A 21,514-nucleotide genomic window follows, 5' to 3' on the forward strand; every position below is an offset into this window, starting at 1 on the left:
GGAAGAAAGACAGACTGATTAGTTGGAAGGAAGGAAGGAAGGAAGGAAGGAAGGAAATATGGGCTTGGTAGAAAGAAAGACTAGTTAAAAAGAAAGAAATATGGGCTAGTTAGAAAGAAAGAAAGAAAGAAAGAAAGAAAAGAAGAAGAAAGAAAGAAAGAAAGAAAGAAAGAAAGAAAGAAAGAAAGAAAGAAAGAATGGTGGATTAGTTAGAAAGAAAAAAAGAAAGAAAGACTGATTAGTTGGAAGGAAGGAAGGAAGGAAGGAAGGAAGGAAGGAAGGAAAGAAAGAAAGAAAGAAAGAAATATGGGCTTGGTAGAAAGAAAGACTAGTTAAAAAGAAAGAAAGAAATATGGGCTAGTTTAGTAAGAAGATTAGTAAGAAAGAAAGAAAGAAAGAAAGAAAGAAAGAAAGAAAGAAAGAAAGAAAGAAAGAAAGAAAGAAAGAAAGAAAGAAAGAAATATAGAAAGAAAGATTAGTTAGAAAGAAAGAAAGAAAGAAAGAAAGAAAGAAAGATTTGTGGCTTATAAAGAGAAGGAAAGAAAGAAAGAAAGAAAGAAAGAAAGAAAGAAAAGAAAGAAAGAAAGAAAGAAAGAATTGTGGATTAGAAAGAAAAAGAAAGAAAGAAAGAAAGAAAGAAAGACTGATTAGTTGAAAGGAAGAAAGAAAGAATGGTGGAATAGTTAGAAAGAAAGAAAGATTAGTTAGAAAGAAAGATAGAAAGAAAGAAAGAAATATAGAATTGTGGATTAGAAAGAATGAACGAAAGAAAGAATTGTGGATTAGAAAGAAAGAAAGCAAGAAAGCAAGAAAGCAAGAAAGAAAGAAAGAAAGAAAGAAAGAAAGGTGGATAGTTGAAAGAAAGAAAGAAGAAAGAAAGAAAGAAAAAAAGAAAGAAAGAAAAAAGAAAGGGTGGATTAGTTGAAAGAAAGAAAGAAAGAAAGAAAGAAAGAAAGAAAGAAAGAAAGAAAAAAGAAAGAAAAAAAGAAAGAAAGAAAAAAGAAAGAAAAAAAAAGAAAAAAAGAAAGAAAGAAAGAAAGAAAGAAAGAAAGAAAGAAAGAAAGAAAGAAAAAAGAAAGAAAGAAAGAAAGACAGACTGATTAGTTGGAAGGAAGGAAGGAAGGAAGGAAGGAAGGAAGGAAGGAAGGAAGGAAGGAAATATGGGCTTGGTAGAAAGAAAGACTAGTTAAAAAGAAAGAAATATGGGCTAGTTAGAAAGAAAGAAAGAAAGAAAGAAAGAAAGAAAGAAAGAAAGAAAGAAAGAAAGAAAGAAAGAAAGAAAGAAAGAAAGAATGAATGGTGGATTAGTTAGAAAGAAAAAAGAAAGAAAGACTGATTAGTTGGAAGGAAGGAAGGAAGGAAGGAAGGAAGGAAGGAAGGAAGGAAGGAAGGAAGGAAGGAAGGAAGAAGGAAGGAAGGAAGGAAAGAAAGAAAGAAATATGGGCTTGGTAGAAAGAAAGACTAGTTAAAAAGAAAGAAAGAAATATGGGCTAGTTTAGTAAGAAGATTAGTAAGAAAGAAAGAAAGAAAGAAAGAAAGAAAGAAAGAAAGAAAGAAAGAAAGAAAGAAAGAAAGAAAGAAAGAAAGAAAGAAAGAAAGAATTGTGGATTAGAAAGAAAAAGAAAGAAAGAAAGAAAGACTGATTAGTTGAAAGGAAGAAAGAAAGAATGGTGGAATAGTTAGAAAGAAAGAAAGATTAGTTAGAAAGAAAGAAAGAAAGCAAGAAAGAAAGAAAGAAAGAAAGAAAGAAAGAAAGAAAGAAAGAAAGAAAGAAAAAAGAAAGGTGGATTAGTTGAAAGAAAGAAAGAAAGAAAGAAAGAAAGAAAGAAAGAAAGAAAGAAAGAAAAAAAGAAAGAAAGAAAGAAGAAAGAAAGAAAGAAAGAAAGAAAGAAAAAAAGAAAGAAAGAAAGAAAAAAGAAAGGTGGATTAGTTGAAAGAAAGAAAGAAAGAAAGAAAGAAAGAAAGAAAGAAAGAAAGAAAGAAAGAAAGAAAAAAGAAAGAAAAAAAGAAAGAAAGAAAGAAAGAAAGAAAGAAAGAAAAAAGAAAGAAAAAAAAGAAAAAAGAAAGAAAGAAAGAAAGAAAGAAAGAAAGAAAAAAAGAAAGAAAGAAAGAAAGAAAGAAAGACAGACTGATTAGTTGGAAGGAAGGAAGGAAGGAAGGAAGGAAGGAAGGAAGGAAGGAAGGAAATATGGGCTTGGTAGAAAGAAAGACTAGTTAAAAAGAAAGAAATATGGGCTAGTTAGAAAGAAAGAAAGAAAGAAAGAAAGAAAGAAAGAAAGAAAGAAAGAAAGAAAGAAAGAAAGAAAGAAAGAAAGAAAGAAAGAAAGAAAGAAAGAAAGAAAGAAAGAAAGAATGGTGGATTAGTTAGAAAGAAAAAAGAAAGAAAGACTGATTAGTTGGAAGGAAGGAAGGAAGGAAGGAAGGAAGGAAGGAAGGAAGGAAGGAAGGAAAGAAAGAAAGAAATATGGGCTTGGTAGAAAGAAAGACTAGTTAAAAAGAAAGAAATATGGGCTAGTTTAGTAAGAAGATTAGTAAGAAAGAAAGAAAGAAAGAAAGAAAGAAAGAAAGAAAGAAAGAAAGAAAGAAAGAAAGAAAGAAAGAAAGAAAGAAAAAAGAAAGGATGGTGGATTAGTTAGAAAGAGAGAAAGAAAGAAAGAAAGGTGGATTAGTTAGAAAGAAAGAAAGAAAGAAAGAAAGGTGGATTAGTTGAAAGAAAGAAAGAAGAAAGAAAGAAAGAAAGAAAGAAAGAAAGAAAGAAAGAAAGAAAGAAAGAAGAAAGGAAGAAAGAAAGAAAGAAAGAAAAAAGAAAGAAAAAAGAAAGTAAGAAAGAAAAAAAGAAAAAAAAGAAAGAAAGAAAGACTGATTAGTTGGAAGGAAGGAAGGAAGGAAGGAAATATGGGCTTGGTAGAAAGAAAGACTAGTTAAAAAGAAAGAATTATGGGCTAGTTAGAAAGGAAGAAAGAAATATGGGCTAGTTAGAAAGGAAGAAAGAAAGAAAGAAAGAAAGAAAGAAAGAAAGAAAGAAAGAAAGAAAGAAAGAAAGAAAGAAAGAAAGAAAGAAAGAAAGAAAGAACAAAGATTAATTAGTTAGAAAGAGAAAGAAAGAAAGAAAGAAAGAAAGAAAGAAAGAAAGAAAGAAAGAAAGAAAGAAAGAAAGAAAGAAAGAAAGAAAAGATTAGTTAGAAAGAAAGAAAGAAAGAAAGAAAGAAAGAAAGAAAGAAAGAAAGAAAGAAAGAAAGAAAGAAAAAAAGATTAATTAGTTAGAAAGAAAGAAAGAAAGAAAGAAAGAAAGAAAGAAAAAAGATTAATTAGTTAGAAAGAAAGAAAGATAGAAAGAAAGAAAGAAAGAAAAAAAAGAAAGTAAGAGAGAAAGATTGATTAGTTAGAAAGAAAGAGAGATAGATTAGTTAGAAAGATAGATAGATTAGTTAGAAATAAAGAAAGATAGATTAGTTAGTTAGAAAGATAGATAGATTAGTTAGAAAGAAAGAAAGATCGATAAGTTAGTTAGAAAGAAAGAAAGAAAGAAAGATAGATTATTTAGTTAGTTAGAAAGATAGATAGATTAGTAAGAAATAAGTAAAGATAGATAAATTAGTTAGAAAGATAGATAGATTAGTAAGAAACAAAGATAGATAAGTTAGTTAGAAAGATAGATAGATTAGTAAGAAACAAAGATAGATAAGTTAGTTAAAAAGATAGATAGATTAGTTCAATTGATTCGTTAGAAAGTATTAGTTAGAAAGAAAGATTAGTTAGAAAGAAAGAAAGAAAGATTAGTTAGAAAGAAAGAAAGGATTAGTTAGAAAGAAAGAAAGATTAGTTAGAAAGAAAGAAAGATTAGTTAGAAAGAAAGAAAGAAAGAAAGAGAAGAAAGAAAGAAAGAAAGAAAGAAAGAAAGAAAGAAGATTAGTTAGAAAGAAAGAAAAAGAAAAAAGAAAGATTAGTTTGAAAGAAAGAAAAAGAAAAAAGAAAGATTAGTCAGAAAGAAAGAAAGAAAGAAAGAAAGAAAGAAAGAAAGAAAGAAAGAAAGAAAAAAGATTAATTAGTTAGAAAGAAAGAAAGAAAGAGAAAGAAAGAAAGAAAGAGAAAGAAAGAAAGAAAGAAAGAAAGAAAGAAAGAAAGAAAGAAAGAACAAAGATTAATTAGTTAGAAAGAAAGAAAGAAAGAAAGAAAGAAAGAAAGAAAGAAAGAAAGAAAGAAAGAAAGAAAGAAAAGATTAGTTAGAAAGAAAGAAAGAAAGAAAGAAAGAAAGAAAGAAAGAAAAAAGATTAATTAGTTAGAAACAAAGAAAGAAAGAGAAAGAAAGAAAGAAAGAAAGAAAGAACAAAGATTAATTAGTTAGAAAGAAAGAAAGAAAGAAAGAAAGAAAGAAAGAAAGAAAGAAAGAAAGAAAGAAAGAAAGAAAGAAAGAAAGAATTGTGGATTAGAAAGAAAAAGAAAGAAAGAAAGAAAGACTGATTAGTTGAAAGGAAGAAAGAAAGAATGGTGGAATAGTTAGAAAGAAAGAAAGATTAGTTAGAAAGAAAGAAAGAAAGAAAGAAAGAAAGAAAGAAAGAAAGAAAGAAAGAAAGAAAGAAAGAAAGAAAGAAAGAAAGAAAAAAGAAAGGTGGATTAGTTGAAAGAAAGAAAGAAAGAAAGAAAGAAAGAAAGAAAGAAAGAAAGAAAGAAAGAAAGAAAAAAAGAAAGAAAGACTAGTTAAAAAGAAAGAATTATGGACTAGTTAAAAAGAAAGAAAGAAATATGGGCTAGTTTAGTAAGAAGATTAGTAAGAAAGAAAGAAAGAAAGAAAGAAAGAAAGAAAGAAAGAAAGAAAGAAAGAAAGAAAGAAAGAAAGATAGATAAATTAGTTAGAAAGATAGATAGATTAGTAAGAAACAAAGATAGATAAGTTAGTTAGAAAGATAGATAGATTAGTAAGAAAGAAAGATAGATAAGTTAGTTAAAAAGATAGATAGATTAGTTAAATTGATTCGTTAGAAAGTATTAGTTAGAAAGAAAGATTAGTTAGAAAGAAAGAAAGAAAGAAAGATTAGTTAGAAAGAAAGAAAGAAGGATTAGTTAGAAAGAAAGAAAGATTAGTTAGAAAGAAAGATTAGTTAGAAAGAAAGAAAGAAAGAAAGAAAGAAAGAAAGAAAGAAAGAAAGAAAGACTGATTAGTTAGAAAGAAAGAGATAGATTAGTTTGAAAGATAGATAGATTAGTAAGAAATAAAGAAAGATAGATTACTTAGTTAGTTAGAAAGATAGACAGATTAGTTAGAAAGAAAGATAGATAAGTTAGTTAGAAAGATAGATAGATTAGTTAGAAAGAAAGAAAGAACGAAAGAAAGAGATTACTTAGTTAGAAAGATAGATATATTAGTTAGAAAGAAAGATAGATAAGTTAGTTAGAAAGATAGATAGATTAGTAAGAAAGATAGATAAGTTAGTTAAAAAGATAGATTAGTTAAGAAAGAAAGATACGTTAGTTAGAAAGATAGATAGATTAGTTAGAAAGATAGAAAGATTAGTTAAAAAGAAAGAAAGATGGATTAGTAAGAAAGAAAGATAGATAAGTTAGTTAGAAAGATAGATAGATTAGTAAGAAAGAAAAATAGATATGTTAGTTAGAAAGATAGATAGATTAGTAAGAAAGAAAGAAAAAAGATAGATAAGTTAGTTAGAAAGATATATAGATTAGTTAGAAAGAAATATAAGTTAGTTAGAAAGATAGATTAGTTAGAATGAAAGAAAGATAGATAAGTTAGTTAGAAAGATAGAAAGATTAGTAAGAAAGAAAGAAAGAAAGAAAGAAAGAAAGAAAGATAGGTTAGTTAGAAAGATAGATTAGTTAGAAAGAAAGAAAGATAGATAAGTTAGTTAGAAAGATAGATAGATTAGTAAGAAAGAAAGAAAGAAAGATAGATCGATAAGTTAGTTAGAAAGATATATAGATTAGTTAGAAAGAAATATAAGTTAGTTAGAAAGATAGATTAGTTAGAATGAAAGAAAGATAGATAAGTTAGTTAGAAAGATAGAAAGATTAGTAAGAAAGAAAGAAAGAAAGAAAGAAAGATAGGTTAGTTAGAAAGATAGATTAGTTAGAAAGAAAGAAAGATAGATAAGTTAGTTAGAAAGATAGATAGATTAGTAAGAAAGAAAGAAAGAAAGATAGATCGATAAGTTAGTTAGAAAGATAGATTAGTTAGAATGAAAGAAAGATAGATAAGTTAGTTAGAAAGATAGAAAGATTAGTAAGAAAGAAAGAAAGAAAGAAAGAAAGAAAGAAAGATAGGTTAGTTAGAAAGATAGATTAGTTAGAAAGAAAGAAAGATAGATAAGTTAGTTAGAAAGATAGATAGATTAGTAAGAAAGAAAGAAAGAAAGATAGATCGATAAGTTAGTTAGAAAGATAGATAGATTAGTTAGAAAGAAAGACAGATTGATAGATAGATTGATAGATAGATAGATAGATAGATAGATAGATAGATAGATAGATAGATAGATAGATAGATAGATAGATAGAAAACGTTTGAAGATAGATAGATAGATAGATAGATAGATATGGTTTGAAGATAGATAGATAGATAGATGATAGATAGATAGATAGATAGATAGATAGATAGATAGATAGATAGATAGATAGATAGATAGATAGATAGATAGATAGATATGGTTTGAAGATAGATAGATAGATAGATAGATAGATAGATAGATAGATAGATAGATAGATAGATAAGGTTTGAAGATAGATAGATAGATAGATAGATAGATAGATAGATAGATAGATAGATAGATAGATAGATAGATAGATAGATAGAAAACGTTTGAAGATAGATAGATAGATAGATATGGTTTGAAGATAGATAGATAGATAGATAGATAGATAGATAGATAGATAGATAGATAGATAGATAGATAGATAGATAGATAGATAGATAGATAGATATGGTTTGAAGATAGATAGATAGATAGATAGATAGATAGATAGATAGATAGATAGATAGATAGATAGATAAGGTTTGAAGATAGATAGATAGATAGATAGATAGATAGATAGATAGATAGATAGATAGATAGATAGATAGATAGATAGATAGATAGATATAGAATGGTAGTTTAATTGAGTCTAGGGCTTCAGAGAATTTAGATTTGAGATTTTGGCTTGTACACTAATGGGCTACCGTAGTCTTGGCTCAATTTGAGCAGTCTGCAATGAAAGTCTATGGGATTTTTATGATTTTGAATATTAATTTTTAAGAAAACCGTAAGTCAAACCAGTCTGAAAAGATATAGCACACCAAGTCAGAACAGTATGAAGGTCTGACCCGAGTTTGGAGTATGTAGCTTGAACGGTCTATGAGGAGTTAGTGTCCCAAAATTTGCGGTCAGAAAAAGAAGTAAGAAGAATAATAATAAGTTTAAATAGGATTTCAGTAAGATGGCTTTCTCAAGCCAACTTAATAAGTTTAAATAGGATTTCAGTAAGTTGGCTTTCTCAAGCCAACTTAATAAGTTTAAATAGGATTTCAGTAAGTTGGCTTTCTCAAGCCAACTTAATAAGTTTAAATAGGATTTCAGTAAGTTGGCTTTCTCAAGCCAACTTAATAAGTTTAAATAGGATTTCAGTAAGTTGGCTTTCTCAAGCCAACTTAATAAGTTTAAATAGGATTTCAGTAAGTTGGCTTTCTCAAGCCAACTTAAAAATAACTTGGGAATCACAAAAAAACGAGAGATTATTCTAATTTTATTACATTCATTTTAAGTTGCAATCAACAGTTGATAATAAATGTATTACTGATCAATGGTAACAAGGTTGCGCTGCTGAGGCTCGTGCAGCTTCTCCAGAAGAAACGTAAACAAATGAGCGCAGCACACAAAAAAGAAACCCAGTTAACAACATACTGACTATAAAAATTACAAATATGGAGTTTTTATATATTTTATAACCTATGATAGAGTTAAACAACCTCACTTGACGAGTAGGCTACCGTTTCCTGAATACAATCACGATTGAAACTGTGACATTGATTTCATACAACAGGTTAATAAACAGTTATAATTAAGTCACTTACATTTTAGATGCAATATTGACTTTTTTTGTTCTGTTTCAGTAGCAAAAATAGTTAAACAAAGATCACAGCAGAACCGTCGCGCATCTCACGGCAACTTGTTTTCTCATTACTGAATGATTCAGCATTTTGAACAAATCGGTTGACTCAAAGATTCAATGATCAATCCATAAACATCTGTCTCAATCATGAATGACTCAGTCATTCGAACGAATCGTTTGAACGAATTAATCAATGACTCGCTCATTAAGACGGTCGCCTGGCGACACCTAATGGCGATTTAGTGTTATGTTTAAAAGTATCATTTTTTCCAACGTGTGTGCACCATTATCAATGTCCGTGCGGACGTCCGAATTTTACTTTCACTTTTATATTAGCGATTTAAAAGCACCCGCTCGTGTCACACGTCGATTAACCGATGGGAAAATATCCTCACAGTCATATACCTAATACATTTATATTTAAATACAATATAGGCCTACCTAGTAAAAAGTTTAATATACTATTTTTATATCCTTTTGGACACAAGAGGGCAGTATAGCCCTATGTTTGCTTTTTTGTTGAACCAAATAGCACTAAATAGCCTGTTTTTAACTTTTTTTGTACTTCTTGAATTGCAAAAACAGAATAAAATGGGTTTAGTTCTAATATTTGTATAATTTTCTATAAAAATAAACGGTGTATAATTACATTTGTAGAAGATATGAGATGTTTTCTGATTCCTTTTTTGACATTAATTTAATCCCTCGCCATATCAAAACCGTTTGAGATATTTATTATCCGTTCACAATTTAGCATCTTTAATGTATTTTCATCATGTTGAAAAACTTTGGTGGAAATAAAATAAATAGTTTAAGAGGAGTGGCTAAACATTCAGAGGCTGATTTTGCAAAAAAATCCACATTCAGACCAAAATATCTGACTTCCTGATGGCCGGAGCTAATGAATGTAAATTAGAAAGTTGTCCGGCTTGATGAGTACAATATACAAACTATTTTTTTTTTACTGTAGTTAAAACTAACCCGCCCACTTTTGTCAAAAGCATGTTGAAAGTGACACACTTCCTGCTGCCAGTTGGTGGCGCTATAACTTTGACTCACAATAGTTACATCCATCTGATCGGCCTCTTACCACGAACACACTGCTGAAGTTTCATCAAGATCAGTTAATGTATGCAGAAGTTATTCCACTTCGTGTTTCTCTTTTCTCGCCATAAATTCGTTTCCTCGCCACGGCCAAACCGTTCGAGATATCAAAAATCCGTCCGCAATTTAGAATCCTCAATGTCTTGACTTCATGCACACCGAGTTTGGTGGGGATTGGATGAATTCTCTAGGAGGAGTACTTCGCATTCCACAGCAAGCGTTTTCCAAACAACCCATAATAGCCGACTTCCTGTTGGGCTGGCGCAAAACTTAGAGCACGAAAGTTGTTCGGCCCGATGAGATCTATGTGTGTGCCGAGTTTCATATTAATTCATGCAAGCTAGTTTGATCTATGGAGCAAGTTTTCGGACCCCATTCCAGGGGGCGCTGTTGAGCCCCCCTGCCACGCCCGGGTACCAGCTTCAGCCAGGCCCTGATGGCCGCAGGTTCCGACTTGTATGTAAAGTTTCAAGAGTTTTTGAGCACGTTAAGGACCCCAAAAGCCCCTGAAACCTTGATTAACAATATAAAAGCAATAGTCAAATCCCCCCTCCCCTCACACACTCAGAAACACAGAGAGAGGGAGAGAAAATTCTTCAGAAAATCCACATTCAAACCAAAATATCTCTCTTCCTGTTGGTCGGAGATCGTTAATGTAAATTAGAAAGTTGTCCGTCTTGATGAGAACAATACACATACCAAGTTTTGTTGCTGTTGATAAAACTAACCCCCCCACTTATGACTAAAGGTGGCGCTACTGAGCCCCTCACCACGCCCGTTTCTGAAACTTTGCACATGTCTACGGGCTAATAAATGTGATGTGTCTGTCGAGTTTCATCCAATTTCAAGTATGTTACAGTTTTTTACAATTGCTATGACAGATTTTTCAATACTTTTAACAATTTTCCAAAACTCTTAACACAGTTAGCACTACATCCGTCTGTATAAGCTATACTATTAACACATTTCTTGTTGCTTTAACACAAAATGCATACAATTAACACAAATTTAAAATGCTTGAACTTCTTTTACACACAAGCTCAAACAAGACCAAAACAATGGATTTTTACTGCCAAATTTACCAATGCTTTAACACTGTATGTCAGAACAGATAACACCATGTTCTAAACCTAACCTTACAGGCTAAAGTCAAGGTAAACAGCTGCTTATATTGTGAATTGAAACACAAATATATCCCCTGTATTTTATTCTAGTCTTACTGAGAAACAGCTGATTGAATAATAATTAGAAGATGACTCTTTTTTTTATTTTTATTTTTTTATTCTTCTGGTGCTTTTTCTGTTCGTATATTTTGTATTTTCACATTATTCCATTGCTAGTGAAACAGCTGATTGAAGTTATGCAAATATGGGACAATGTGGCATTCCACCATTCCCATCTAGTCACAGCCTGGTTTGACGCCCATCAGAGGATGATGTCCATTTTCCTTGCCCCTTACTTCCCTTTCCTCAACCCCATTGAGGAGTTTTCTCAGCCTGGAGATGAAAGGTTTTTGACCATCATCCACAGGACCAAATGTCCTTCCTGTATGCAAAAGATGTTGCATACCAAGACATCACAGTTGAACACTGCCAGGGGTGGATAAGGCATGTTACTGTAAAAGATTCTTCCCAAGATGCCTTGCCAGAGAAGATATCAGGTGTGATGTGGATGAGAACATGTGGACAAATGCAGAAGACCGGGCAGATTAGAAGATGGCCTTTTCTGTTTGTATATTTTGTATTTTCACATACAGTAATACTGTAAATGGCAGCTATGCATATTTTTGTTATCTTGCAGAAATGTCCTGTTGCAAATAAAGCCGTTACTGCAGCAATTCTGTCTCTGTCTTCTTTTTTTATAAACCATACATTCTATAAAGCTACTCTAAGAAGGGTCATTTATTTTGTTGTATTGCATTTCTGCTGCAAAAAACAACAACAACAACAAAATGCATGCATTTACATTACAAACAAAACAAAAATGTAGAGCGACTTCAAAAAAAAAAAAAAAAAAACTGCAGTGCAAAACACAATCTATGATCAATACAATATACTGTATATTGTATAAGGGCAGACCTGACACATAAAATAATGCAGTTTCTGTAATTTCAGCTGATGATAGTGTTTTTTTTGTTGTCATTGTGTTATGATTGACTAAATGTTCCTGTTGGAAGAGAACATGTGTTAGTGTTTTGAATAATTATTTGATTTTGAAACATGTTTGCAATGTTTTGTTAGACATAGTGTATTGTGTTAGTGTATTATTGTATTTAGAAAATTAGTTTTGGAGTTTAGTTTACAATGTGTGATTTTGAGCATGCAATTAACCGTTTTGCCAATTGTGTGTTTTAGGTGTGTTGGTGCGTTAAGAGTTTAGGAAACTTGTTAAATGTATTGAAAAAACTGTCATAGCGATTGTAAAAAACTGTATTGTATTTTGAAAATTAGTGTTGGAGTTTAGTTTACAATGTGTGATTTTGAGCATGAAATTAACTGTTTTGCCAGTTGTGTGTTGTAGGTGTGTTGGTGCGTTAGGAGTTTAGGACATTTGTTAAAAGTATTGAAAAAATTGTCATAGCGATTGTAAAAAACTGTAAGAGTCTCAAAAGCATCAAAAAAGAATATTAAAGTTTGAAGCGTTGCCATGGCAACAGTATTAAAGATATCAAAAATCCTTTCACAGGTCTACATCTGCCGTGTGTTTACATTATACACATAAACTTTGAAGCAAATCGGGTAAAAATAAGAGGGTGATTTCAAAGCATTTTGAAAGGGACACACTTCCTGCTGCCAGTTGGTGGCGCTATAACTTTGACTCACAATAGTCACATCCATGTGATCGGCCTCTTACAACGAACACACTGCTGAAGTTTAATCAAGATCAGTTAATGTATGCAGAAGTTATAACACACTTCCTGTTTCCATTATTCGCCATCAATTCGTGTCCTCGCCACGGCCAAACCGTTCGAGATACCAAAAATCTGTCCGCAATTTAGCGTCCTCAATGTCTTGACTTCATGCTCACTGAGTTTGGAGGCGAATGGATGAATTCCCTAGGAGGAGTACATTCAATTCCACAGCATGCGTTTCCAAACAACCCATAATAGCCGACTTCCTGTTGGGCTTGCGTAAAACTTAGAGCACGAAAATTGTTCGGCCCGATGAGATCTTTATGTGTACCGAGTTTCATATTATTACATGCAAGCGTGTTTGATTTATGGACCAAGTTTTCGGACCCCGTTCCAGGGGGCGCTGTCGAGCCCCCCTGCCACGCCCGGGTACCAGCTTCAGCCCGGCCCTGATGGCCGCGGGTTCTGACCCGTGTGCAAAGTTTCAAGAGTTTTTGAGCATGTTAAGGGCCCCAAAAGTGCCTGAATAGTCGTAAGAAAAATAATAATAAATATAGCTGCGAGCAGCGATTGCGGGCCCAAGCCGGTGGCACCGCCACCCTGGTGCCTTTAGTTACACTAAAGGCACCGGGGTGGCGGTTCCACCGGCTTGGGCCCTCCATCGCTGCTCGCAGCTATATTTACATATATATATATATATATATATATATATATATATATATATATATATATATACACATACATACATACATACATATATATATATATATATATATATATAATAAAGACGGTAAATTTTACTTGTCTTACCTTATTCTGATTTTATGATACACTCAAAATATTCCACAACAAATCCTTTAAATTTAATGTAAAAATAAAAATGAAAGTAAGTGTTGGGCTCACGTAACCCTTTCATTAGAATCAAAACGTTTCAACAGTTGTGATGTATTTGGATGCTAAACTATTCTTTATAATAGGCTTTGTACTTCACTCGTGTTCCAATATCGACGGAAAAAATCATCCTCTTCACACGAGCAAAAATGTGCTTGGAAAAATCACAGTGGAGCAGTGCTTACTGTGAATGTACGAACTGTACTACTGACTATTTAAACAGAGCAGTGTGTATATGTTAGGTTTACTATTTTATTATATTTTATTAAGGCTATAATGAACAGGCTGCGATGTCAAGTTTGCAATGCTCGAATGTGTGTGTGATTTAACAGTAGACACATAAAAACATAATTGGCACATAATTTTGTTCATACAGGATATCATTTCAAACTGCAAAGTGTTTACTTATATTTATGTACACTCGCAATAAAACACAACATGGTGCTTTTGTAAAATAAATTCAAGCAATCCACCCCCCGAAATGGCGTTCATTTTAAAATTAAACTAAAAGCTCTTGGCTAAACAGGCATTCATAACTGTGAGCGCCCACGGCGAGGAACGAGCAGAACAGAGTGAAAGTTTTTTAGTTAATTCCTACTTCCATAGGAATTCATTGAAAATGCTTGCTCTACTCAGCAGTCTGTGCAGACATCTGTATTTTACTTTAAGTTAGCGATTTAAAAGCCCCCAGCGGTGTCACACGTCGATTAACCGACATCCCTAATATATTTATATATATACAATAGGCCTACCTGAAAGAGAATTTAGCTTGCCCGACCAGAGTAGCCTGATTAGAACGTCAATGACAAAAAATAACTTGGGAATCACAAAAAAACGAGAGATTATTCTAATTTTATTACATTCATTTTAAGTTGCAATCAACAGTTGATAATAAATGTATTACTGATCAATGGTAACAAGGTTGCGCTGCTGAGGCTCGTGCAGCTTCTCCAGGAGAAACGTAAACAAATGAGCGCAGCACACAAAAAAGAAACCCAGTTAACAACATACTGACTATAAAAATTACAAATATGGAGTTTTTATATATTTTATAACCTATGATAGAGTTAAGCAACCTCACTTGACGAGTAGGCTACCGTTTCCTGAATACAATCACGATTGAAACTGTGACATTGATTTCATACAACAGGTTAATAAACAGTTATAATTAAGTCACTTACATTTTAGATGCAATATTGACTGTTTTTGTTCTGTTTCAGTAGCAAAAATAGTTAAACAAAGATCACAGCAGAACCGTCGCGCATCTCACGGCAACTTGTTTTCTCATTACTGAATGATTCAGCATTTTGAATGAATCGGTTGACTCAAAGATTCAATGATCAATCCATAAACATCTGTCTCAATCATGAATGACTCAGTCATTCGAACGAATCGTTTGAACGAATGAATCAATGACTCGCTCATTAAGACGGTCGCCTGGCGACACCTAATGGCGGATTAGTGTTATGTTTAAAAGTATCATTCTTTCCAACGTGTGTGCACCATTATCAATGTCCGTGCGGACGTCCGAATTTTACTTTCACTTTTATATTAGCGATTTAAAAGCACCCGCTCGTGTCACACGTCGATTAACCGATGGGAAAATATCCTCACAGTCATATACCTAATACATTTATATTTAAATACAATAGGCCTACCTAGTAAAACGTTTTATATACTATTTTGATTTCCTTTTGGACACAAGAGGGCAGTATAGCCCTATGTTTGCTTTCTTGTTGAACCAAATAGCACTAAATAGCCTGTTTTTAACTTTTTCATACTCCTTGAATAGCAAAAACAGAATAAAATGGGTTTAGTTCTAATATTTGTATAATTTTATATAAAAATAAATGGTGTATAATTACATTTTTAGAAGTTATGAGATGTTTCCTGCTTCCTTTTTGACATTAATTTAATCCCTCGCCATAGCAAAACCGTTTGAGATATTCAATATCCGTTTACAATTTAGCATCATTAATATATTTGTATCATGTTGAAAAAGTTTGGTGGGAATAAAATAAATAGATTAAGAGGAGTGGCTAAAAATTCAGAGGCTGATTTTGCAAAAAAAATCCACATTCAGACCAAAATATCTGACTTCCTGATGGCCGGAGCTAATGAATGTAAATTAGAAAGTTGTCCGGCTTGATGAGTACAATATACAAACTTTTTTTTTTTTTACTGTAGTTAAAACTAACCCGCCCACTTTTGTCAAAAGCATGTTGAAAGTGACACACTTCCTGCTGCCAGTTGGTGGCGCTATAACTTTGACTCACAATAGTTACATCCATCTGATCGGCCTCTTGCCACGGACACACTGCTGAAGTTTCATCAAGATCAGTTAATGTATGCAGAAGTTATTCCACTTCGTGTTTCTCTTTTCTCGCCATAAATTCGTTTCCTCGCCACGGCCAAACCGTTCGAGATATCAAAAATCCGTCCGCAATTTAGAATCCTCAATGTCTTGACTTCATGCACACCGAGTTTGGTGGGGATTGGATGAATTCTCTAGGAGGAGTACTTCGCATTCCACAGCAAGCGTTTTCCAAACAACCCATAATAGCCGACTTCCTGTTGGGCTGGCGTAAAACTTAGAGCACGAAAGTTGTTCGGCCCGATGATATCTATATGTGTACTGAGTTTCAAATTAATTCATGCAAGCGTGTTTGATCTATGGACCAAGTTTTGGGACCCCGTTCAAGGGGGCGCTGTTGAGCCCCCCTGCCACGCCCGGGTACCAGCTTCAACCCGTCCCTGATGGCAGGGGGTTCCGACTTGTATGTAAAGTTTCAAGAGTTTTTGAGCACGTTAAGGACCCCAAAAGCCCCTGAAACCTTGATTAACAATATAAAAGCAATAGTCAAATCCCCCCTCCCCTCACACACACAGAGACACAGAGAGAGGGAGAGAAAATTCTTCAGAAAATCCACATTCAAACCAAAATATCTCTCTTCCTGTTGGTCGGAGATCGTTAATGTAAATTAGAAAGTTGTCCGTCTTGATGAGAACAATACACATACCAAGTTTTGTTGTTGTTGATAAAACTAACCCCCCCACTTATGACTAAAGGTGGCGCTACTGAGCCCCTCACCACGCCCGTTTCTGAAACTTTGCACATGTCTACGGGCTAATAAATGTGATGTGTCTGTCGAGTTTCATCCAATTTCAAGTATGTTAAGAGTCTCAAAAGCATCAAAAAATAATATTAAAGTTTGAAGCGTTGCCATGGCAACAGTATTAAAGATATCAAAAATCCTTTCACAGGTCTACATCTGCCGTGTGTTTACATTATACACATAAACTTTGAAGCAAATCGGGTAAAAATAAGAGGGTGATTTAAAAGCATTTTGAAAGGGACACACTTCCTGCTGCCAGTTGGTGGCGCTATAACTTTGACTCACAATAGTCACATCCATGTGATCGGCCTCTTACAACGAACATACTGCTGAAGTTTAATCAAGATCAGTTAATGTATGCAGAAGTTATAACACACTTCCTGTTTCCATTATTCGCCATCAATTCGTGTCCTCGCCACGGCCAAACCGTTCAAGATATCAAAAATCTGTCCGCAATTTAGCATCCTCAATGTCTTGACTTCATGCTGACTGAGTTTGGAGGCGAATGGATGAATTCCCTAGGAGGAGTACATTAAATTCCACAGCATGCGTTTCCAAACAACCCATAATAGCCGACTTCCTGTTGGGCTGGCGTAAAAAGTAAAAGTACGAAAGTTGTTCGGCCCGATGAGATCTATATGTGTACCGAGTTTCATATTATTACATGCAAGCGTGTCTGATGTATGGACCAAGTTTTCGGACCCCGTTCAAGGGGGCGCTGTCGAGCCCCCCTGCCACGCCCGGGTACCAGCTTCAGCCCGGCCCTGATGGCCGCGGGTTCTGACCCGTGTGCAAAGTTTCAAGAGTTTTCGAGCACGTTAAGGGTCTCAAAAGTGCCCGAAAGGTTGACAGAAAAATAAGAATAAGAAGAAATATATATATATATATATATATATATATATATATATATATAAATATAGCTGCGAGCAGCGATTGCGGGCCCAAGCCGGTGGCACCGCCACCCTGGTGCCTTTAGTTACACTAAAGGCACCGGGGTGGCGGTGTCACCAGCTTGGTGCCTTTTATATATATATATATATATATATATATATACACACAAATATATATATATATATATATATATATACACACACACATATATATATATATATATATATATACATATATATGTATATACATATACATATATATATATATATATATATATATATAATAAAGATGGGAAATTTTACTTGTCTTACCTTATTCTAATTTTATGATACACTCAAAATATTCCACAACAAATCCTTTAAATTTAATGTAAAAATAAAAACGAAAGTAAGTGTTGGGCTCACGTAACCCTATCATTAGAATCAAAACGTTTCAACAGTTGTGATGTATTTGGATGCTAAACTATTCTTTATTATAGGCTTTGTACTTCACTCGGTTTCCAATATCGACGGAAAAAATCATCCTCTTCACACGCGCAAAAATGTGCTTGGAAAAATCACAGTGGAGCAGTGCTTACTGTTAATGTACGAATTGTACTACTGACTATTTAAACAGAGCAGTGTGTATATGTTAGGTTTACTATTTTATTATATTTTATTAAGGCTATAATGAACAGGCTGCGATGTCAAGTTTGCAATGCTCGAATGTGTGTGTGATTTAACAGTAGACACATAAAAACATAATTGGCACATAATTTTGTTCATACAGGATATCATTTCAAACTGCAAAGTGTTTACTTATATTTATGTACACTCGCAATAAAACACAACATGGTGCTTTTGTAAAATAAATTCAAGCAATCCACCCCCCGAAATGGCGTTCATTTTAAAATTAAACTAAAAGCTCTTGACTAAACAGGCATTCATAACTGTGAGCGCCCACGGCGAGGAACGAGCAGAACAGAGTGAAAGTTTTTTAGTTAATTCCTACTTCCATAGGAATTCATTGAAAATGCTTGCTCTACTCAGCAGTCTGTGCAGACATCTGTATTTTACTTTAAGTTAGCGATTTAAAAGCCCCCAGCGGTGTCACACGTCGATTAACCGACATCCCTAATATATTTATATATATACAATAGGCCTACCTGAAAGAGAATTTAGCTTGCCCGACCAGAGTAGCCTGATTAGAACGTCAATGTCACAGTGTCTGGTTGTGTTCCCCTGGTATCCACTAGGTCCTCCTTTCCCCACGGTGTCATTCAAGAACTACCTTTCCCACAATTCCTGTATGTGTGATTGCACAGGTTTTTGTTATCTGTTCCCAGCTGTTTCTCGTTGTCATCTAGTTTGTTCCTGTATTTAAAGCCCTGTTTGTTCCATGTCCTGTGTGTATCGTTGTTTATGTCACACCGCGTTTGGTTTACCGTGTTCCCTGCCTGAGTCTGTTTGTAGTTTTTGTACTGCCTGTCTGGACATCGAACCCTGCCTGTTTGACTACTCTTTTGGATTACCCTTAATAAACCTCAATTTGACTGCACTTGGATCCACCTTGCTTTTTCCCTTGAGCGGAACGTGACAGAACGATACACACCATGTATGGATCCAGCAGTACGGGGTTTCGGATCCTTCCCCCCACCACTGAGAAGGAGAGGAGGGGAAGACTCCAAAATTTAATGGCCCTACACCAGCAGGGTCAGACAGTGAGTTGTTTGTCTCAAACTTTTTGGACCTTATCGAGAGGCATGAACTATAATGATGCAACCTTGAAGGACCTTTTTAACCACTGTCTTGATGACCCGTTACCGCAATGGGAGATGAAGGGACTGGAGATCCTTGACTTTTGGGGGTTTACGAGGTATCTACACCACCGTAGTCACTGGGATACCCCAGCTTCGCCGGCATCTCCTAGCGAGATGTTACCACTGCCCAGCCGAGAGAGTGCATCACCGCTGCCCGGCCGAGAGAATGCTTCGCCGCTGCCCAGCCGAGAGAGTGCATCGCCGCTGCCCAGCCGAGAGAATGCATCGCCACTGCCCGGCCGAGAGAACACATCGCCGCTACCTATCAGGCCCGGAGCCGGATCAGTATCTGGGCGTCTTAGATTAAGGTCCAGCGTGATGGACCCAGCGCTCATGTCAGCACAGAGGGCCCAGAGGATCAGCCGAACGGGGTTCCACAAGCTCATAACATCCCATCAGCCTGAGCCCTCTTCACCGCTGGTCCCGTCCAGCACAGAGCCTGTGCCGGTGGTCCCAGTGCCGGTGGTCCCAGTGCCGGTGGTCCCTGTGCCGGTGGTCCCTGTGCCGGTGGTCCCTGTGCCGGTGGTCCCTGTGCCGGTGGTCCCAGTACCGGTGGTCTCGAGTCCGGTGGTCCGGAAACGGCGGAGGAGGAGGAGGACTTCCTGCCTTCCCAATGGCCTGGAGGTCGTCCCCGAACAGCCCGCTGTCTCCCTGGAGGTCGTCCCCGAACAGCCCGCTGTCTCCCTGGAGGTCGTCCCCGAACAGCCCGCTGTCTCCCTGGAGGTCGTCCCAGAGCAGCCTGCTGTCGTCCCGGAGGCCGTCCCCAAGCTGCTTGCCCTGACGGCACCACCCCAGCGCCTCGCTCTGCCAGCGCCATCCGAGGGTCTCGCCTTATCGGTTCCTCTTATACTATCTGCCCAGCCAGAGACTGTTCCTGAGCCGGAGCCAGTGTCTGTTCCTGAGCCGGAGCCAGTGTCTGTTCCTGAGCCGGAGCCAGTGTCTGTTCCTGAGCCGGAGCCAGTGTCTGTTCCTGAGCCGGTGGTGCCAGTTCCAGTGCCTGAGCCGGTGGTGCCAGTTCCAGTGCCTGAGCCGGTGGTGCCAGTTCCAGTGCCTGAGCCGGTGGTGCCAGTTCCAGTGCCTGAGCCGGTGGTGCCAGTTCCAGTGCCTGAGCCGGTGGTGCCAGTTCCAGTGCCTGAGCCGGTGGTGCCAGTTCCAGTGCCTGAGCCGGTGGTGCCAGTTCCAGTGCCCGAGCCCGAGGGGTCGTCTGAGCCGGTGGTGCCAGTTCCAGTGCCTGAGCCGGTGGTGCCAGTTCCAGTGCCTGAGCCCGAGGGAAAGTCTCCGCCCTGGCCGCCCGAGGGAAAGTCTCCGCCCTGGCCGCCCGAGGGAAAGTCTCCGCCCTGGCCGCCCGAGGGAAAGTCTCCGCCCTGGCCGCCCGAGGGAAAGTCTCCGCCCTGGCCGCCCGAGGGAAAGTCTCCGCCGTGGCCGCCCGAGGGAAAGTCTCCGCCGTGGCCGCCCGAGGGAAAGTCTCCGCCGTGGCCGCCCGAGGGAAAGTCTCCGCCCTGGCCGCCCGAGGGAAAGTCTCCGCCGCCCTGGCCGCCCGAGGGACTGTCTGCTCCGCCCTGGCCGCCCGAGGGAGAGTCTGCTCCGCCTTGGCCACCCGATGGACTGTCTGCTCCGCCCTGGTCGCCCGATGAACTGTCTTCACCGCCCTGGCCGCCCGAGGGGTCTTCACCGCCCCGGCCGCCCAATGATCTGTCGTCTCCGTCCTGGCTGCCCGAGGGACTGTTCGCTTCGCCCCGGCCGCCCGATGAACTGTTTGCTTCGCCCTGTTCCCCCTCTGTACTGTCTGTGTCACCCTGGCCCCCTTTGAGTCTGTTACCCCCTGTTTCTGTGTCCCTTCATGGACCTGGCCCCCCGTCCCTCCCCCTGATCCTCCACCTTGCCACCTCCCTCCTGAACTTTTGTTTTGTTCTGTGTCCGGTCTTGGAGTGTCTGGGAGCCACTCCGTAGAGGGGGGGTTATGTCACAGTGTCTGGTTGTGTTCGCCTGGTATCCACTAGATGTCCTCCTTTCCCCACGGTGTCATTCAAGAACTACCTTTCCCACAATTCCTGTATGTGTGATTGCACAGGTTTTTGTTATCTGTTCCCAGCTGTTTCTCGTTGTCATCTAGTTTGTTCCTGTATTTAAAGCCCTGTTTGTTCCATGTCCTGTGTGTATCGTTGTTTATGTCACACCGCGTTTGGTTTACCGTGTTCCCTGCCTGAGTCTGTTTGTTGTTTTTGTACTGCCTGTCTGGACATCGAACCCTGCCTGTTTGACTACTCTTTTGGATTACCCTTAATAAACCTCAATTTGACTGCACTTGGATCCACCTTGCTTTTTCCCTTGAGCGGAACGTGACAGTCAATGACAAAAAATAACTTGGGAATCACAAAAAAACGAGAGATTATTCTAATTTTATTACATTCATTTTAAGTTGCAATCAACAGTTGATAATAAATGTATTACTGATCAATGGTAACAAGGTTGCGCTGCTGAGGCTCGTGCAGCTTCTCCAGGAGAAACGTTAACAAATGAGCGCAGCACACAAAAAAGAAACCCAGTTAACAACATACTGACTATAAAAATTACAAATATGGAGTTTTTATATATTTTATAACCTATGTTAGAGTTAAGCAACCTCACTTGACGAGTAGGCTACTGTTTCCTGAATACAATCACGATTGAAACTGTGACATTGATTTCATACAACAGGTTAAAAAACAGTTACAATCAAGTCACTTACATTTTAGATGCAATATTGACTGTTTTTGTTCTGTTTCAGCA

The 21,514-nt window shown here is 36.6% G+C and overlaps 1 protein-coding gene across 1 annotated transcript in view; it reads left to right on the forward strand.

Annotated features, from left to right (window-relative positions):
• The window catches only part of LOC309488883 (uncharacterized protein), a gene marked incomplete at both ends in the record, with an annotated part of 43,647 nt that extends 22,839 nt beyond the window's left edge, over positions 1 to 20,808 (forward strand). The window contains 2 exons of the mRNA XM_082157301.1: positions 19,184 to 19,927; positions 20,746 to 20,808. Of these exons, the coding sequence (XP_082013427.1) occupies positions 19,184 to 19,927; positions 20,746 to 20,808 (807 nt within the window). The remainder of the gene's footprint in view (positions 1 to 19,183; positions 19,928 to 20,745) is intronic.
• Between the last annotated feature and the right edge of the window lie 706 nt (positions 20,809 to 21,514).

Source organism: Leuciscus leuciscus, assembly GCF_965113295.1.
Source record: "Leuciscus leuciscus genome assembly, chromosome: 24".
Taxonomy (NCBI): Eukaryota; Metazoa; Chordata; class Actinopteri; order Cypriniformes; family Leuciscidae; genus Leuciscus; species Leuciscus leuciscus.